This window comes from Carlito syrichta, unplaced genomic scaffold (genome assembly GCF_000164805.1).
Source record: "Carlito syrichta isolate Samal-C Ts95f unplaced genomic scaffold, Tarsius_syrichta-2.0.1 Scaffold154564, whole genome shotgun sequence".
Lineage (NCBI taxonomy): Eukaryota > Metazoa > Chordata > Mammalia > Primates > Tarsiidae > Carlito > Carlito syrichta.
This window is the reverse complement of record NW_007098660.1, coordinates 63,036-66,762: the sequence shown is the minus strand read 5'-3', so window position 1 is coordinate 66,762 and position 3,727 is coordinate 63,036. Positions and strand designations below refer to the sequence as shown.

The window sequence follows — 3,727 nt, the reverse complement described above, 5'->3', positions numbered from 1 at the left end:
AAAAAAAAAAAAAAAAAAAAAGGAAAAGAAAGAGGAATTGAAGAAAGATTTGAAGAAGCACTGGAATTCCCATCAGGGCTGGCATGAGGAAGCTTCTGCCGAGGGTGGGTTTCTCCCCTCTCCTGCCTCTGCCTGCCATCAGCTGAGCGGTCTGTGACCCCTTGTCAACTCTTTGCAGTATGCATGAAAGCCCTTTGCAAGGTGCATCAGGGCACCTTGCTGTCTAAAAAAGGGAACTGGCACATGCATACCTACTAGATATTAGTCGTTATTATTATTATTATTTATTAGTATTATTTTTTGAGTTGGAGTCTCACTCTGTCACCCAGGCTGGAGGGCATTGGCATGCTCATGGTCACCTCAGCCTTGACCTGTTGGGCTTAGGCGATCCTTCCGCCTCAGCCTCCCAAGTAACTGGAACTACAGGCGAGCACTATCACACCCAGCCCATTTTTTAGTTTATTGTAGAGAACAGGTCTCACCAAGTTGCCCAGGCAGGTCTTGAACCCCTGAGCTCAGACAATCCTCTTGCCTCAGCCTCCCAAAATGCTGGGATTACAGGCTTGAGCCACTGTGCCTGGCCTAATATTATTATTTTATTTTTATTTTTTATTTTTTGAGTTGGAGTCTCACCCCGTCACCCCAGCTAGAGTGCAGTGGCAGGCTCATGCCACCCCAGTGTCGACCTGCTGGGCTCCGGCAATCCTTCCACCTCAGCCTTCCAAGTAGCCGGAACTATAGGCTCTCGATACCACACCTGGCTAATTTTTTATTTATTGTAGAGATGTAGTCTCACCAAGTTGCCCAGGCTGTTTTAAAACCCATGGGCTCAGGCAATTCGCTCACCTTGGCCTCCCAAAGTGCTGGGATTATAGTCATTATTACTATTATTATAATTTGAATTGGAGTCTCACGGCAGCTGCAGCTTTGACCTGCTGGGCAGGCGATCCTTCCACCTCAGCCTTCCAAGTAGCTAGAACTACAAGCATGTGCCACCACGCCCGGCTAATTTTTTGAATTTATTGTGGAGATGAGATCTCGCCAAGCTGCCCAGGTTAGTCTCAAATCCCTGGGCTCAGGCAGTCCTCTCACTTCCGCCTCCCAAAGTGTTGGAATCACAGGCATGAGCCACCATGCCTGGCTTATTAGCTATTATTATGAATCAGTGGGCCCCAAATGCATTTTCTGGGCCCAGCCCTATTTGAAAGGGCTTCCTCAAGTCAGGGAGACATGCAAAACCACGGTCATGACTGGGTGGGTGGGGGCTTGGAGCTGTGATGGGGGAGGCATCTACCCAGCCTGGGGATCAGGGAATACTCTGGAAGGCGTGAAAGTCACGTGCAGGATTGGGGGAGGGTGAGGCAGAAAGAGTGTGGGGGCCCAAGGGGCCTCTGGAGGAGGGGGGCTGAGCTGGGACAGGAAGGTTGAGCTGGTATCAGGCAGTCCAAGATGGAGGCCCACCCCGGGCTGGGGAAGCTATTTCAGGAACTGAAAGTCAGTCACTGTGGCCAGAGGCTGGCATCTAGGTGGGGCTTAGGGTGGTAAAACAGTTGAGGCTGGAGCGGGCAACAGGCCTCGCCAGTGAGGCTGGGGGCTGAGGTGTGAGCGAGTTTCACCATCCGTGAAGGTCGAAGGAAGACATCTCGGTTGTGGCTTGAGACTAGAGTCAGGCAGGGCATGGGGGTGCCCCAGGCCAGAGAGGGGGGAATCTGAACCCGTGATGTCCTGGGCTGCCTCTCAGAGAGGTGCAGGTTGGAGTGGACAGTGGGGTGACTTCTCCCTACTATGCGACCCAGACTCAAATTATAATAATGTAGAGATGAGATCTTGCCAAGTTGCCCAGGTTGGTCTCAAATCCCCAGGCCCAGGTAGTCGTCTCACTTCCGCCTCCCAAAATACTGGAATTACAGACGTGAGCCACCACGCCTGGCTTATTAGCTATTATTATGAATCAGTGGACCCCAAGTGCATCTTCTGGGCCCGACCCAGAGCAAGAGGAGAGCAGGAGACATCAGGGAGACCCAGGCTGTCAGCTGAACTGAAAGTTGGGGGCCCCGGGGGATGACAGTCCCAGCAAGTCACCAGAGACGAGGCACATGGAGGGGCCAGCCCTGCCCTTCCAGCTAAACTTCCGAAGCCCGCCCACCTGTCTTTTTCCTGTTAGATGAGCCGCCAAGTGTGGAAACTGACATGGCAAGAGGGCGCCCCCTTCTGGCCGGGAGGTGGAGGTGCTGACTCAGGATGGTCATGGTCTAGGTCAGGTCAGCATCACAGAAGGTCCTGGCCGTGATGGAGATGTCAGTACAAGGTGGCAGGAGTCAGGTGGCCCGAGGGAGCTCCACGGAGGAGGGTCTGAGAGGCGGAAGGAGAGCCTTCACCCCCAACTCACCCTGTGAGGCCAGAGTTACCAGCCCAGCCCCGGGAAGGAAGACTCAGAGGGGTGTGGATGGACCCAGATCTCAGGGTCAAAGAGGGCTAAGACCAGGGCCTTTGCTTGAGGAGGCATTTTTCCTGGAAGGAGGTGGGGCTGGTGGTTCTGTGCACGCAGACTGGAGAAGCAGCTGGGGCAAGCAGCTCCTCTCTTCTGTGTGTGGGAGGCCCTGGCTGGCCCCAGGCCAGGGCTGTTGGGGAACCCTGCGCAGCCCTCATAGGCCCCTTCCTCCGCAGGAAGGCCCGGGCGCTGGCCCCAGCCCTGCCCCTGGCCCCAGCCCTGCCCCTGGCCCAGCCACAGCTGCAGCCTCTCAACAGCCCCCCAGGTGAGCAGTGGTAGCAGGTCAGCTCTGGTTGCTCACATAATCCTGGGCTGGGACTTCCTGGGGAGGTGGCCATTGGGGACACCTGAGCCTGGTTTCTGTTTGCAGGTGGGAGTCCCCCCGCCGAGGAGCCGCCCCCAAGCCCAGGGGAGGAGGCTGGGCTGGTAAGCAGGGCTGGTGGGAAGAGCTGATGGGTGGGTGCTTCCTAGGCGGGGCCTGGGCTGAGCCCACCCTGTCCTCTGTCCCCCTTTCTGCCCCTAGCAACGGTTCCAGGACACAAGTCAGTATGTGTGTGCCGAGCTGCAGGCCCTGGAGCAGGAACAGCGGCAGATAGACGGGCGGGCGGCCGAGGTGGAGACCCAGCTGAGAGGCCTCATGGAGTCAGGTGGGCCAGGCATCTGGGGTCCCCTCCCCAACACTTGCTGCTAGACCTGCTCAGCCCTGCAGCTCTTCTTGCCCCTGGGAGGAGCCGGGAAGAGGCACTGCTGGGATCGGCATCCCCACTTTACAGCGGGGCACACTGAGGCCCTGGCTTCTGGGATGCCCCAGGGGGGCCAGGCCCCTCCCCCAACACCGGGGTCAGGAGGCAGGCCTGGTGACTGTCCCTGCCCGATTCAGGTGCCAACAAACTGCAGGAGGAGGTTCTGATCCAGGAGTGGTTCACCCTGGTCAACAAGAAGAATGCTCTCATACGGAGGCAGGACCAGCTTCAGCTTCTGTGAGTCCCGACCTGCAGCCCAGCCCTCCCCGGCTGACCCAGGGCCTGAGGAGCAGAGAGACTCTTAGCTGTTTTGGTCACAGCTTCTCACTGCTTTCTTTCCACAAAAATCATCTTTTTTTTTTTTTTTTTTTTTTTTTTTTGAGTTGGAGTCTTACTCTGTTGCCCAGACTGGAGTGCAGTGGCCGCTCCTGGCCACTGCAACCTCGACCTGCTGGGCTCCAGCGATCCTTCCTCCTCAGCCTTCCAAGTAGCG

At 56.5% G+C, this 3,727-nt stretch overlaps 1 protein-coding gene across 1 annotated transcript in view; it reads left to right on the top strand.

Annotated features, from left to right (window-relative positions):
* EHBP1L1 (EH domain binding protein 1 like 1) overlaps window positions 1–3,475 on the top strand; it is a 16,047-nt gene extending 12,572 nt beyond the window's left edge. The window contains 3 exon segments of the mRNA XM_021709047.1: window positions 2,862–2,917; window positions 3,015–3,138; window positions 3,372–3,475. Of these exon segments, the coding sequence (XP_021564722.1) occupies window positions 2,862–2,917; window positions 3,015–3,138; window positions 3,372–3,475 (284 nt within the window).
* The last annotated feature ends 252 nt before the right edge of the window (window positions 3,476–3,727 follow it).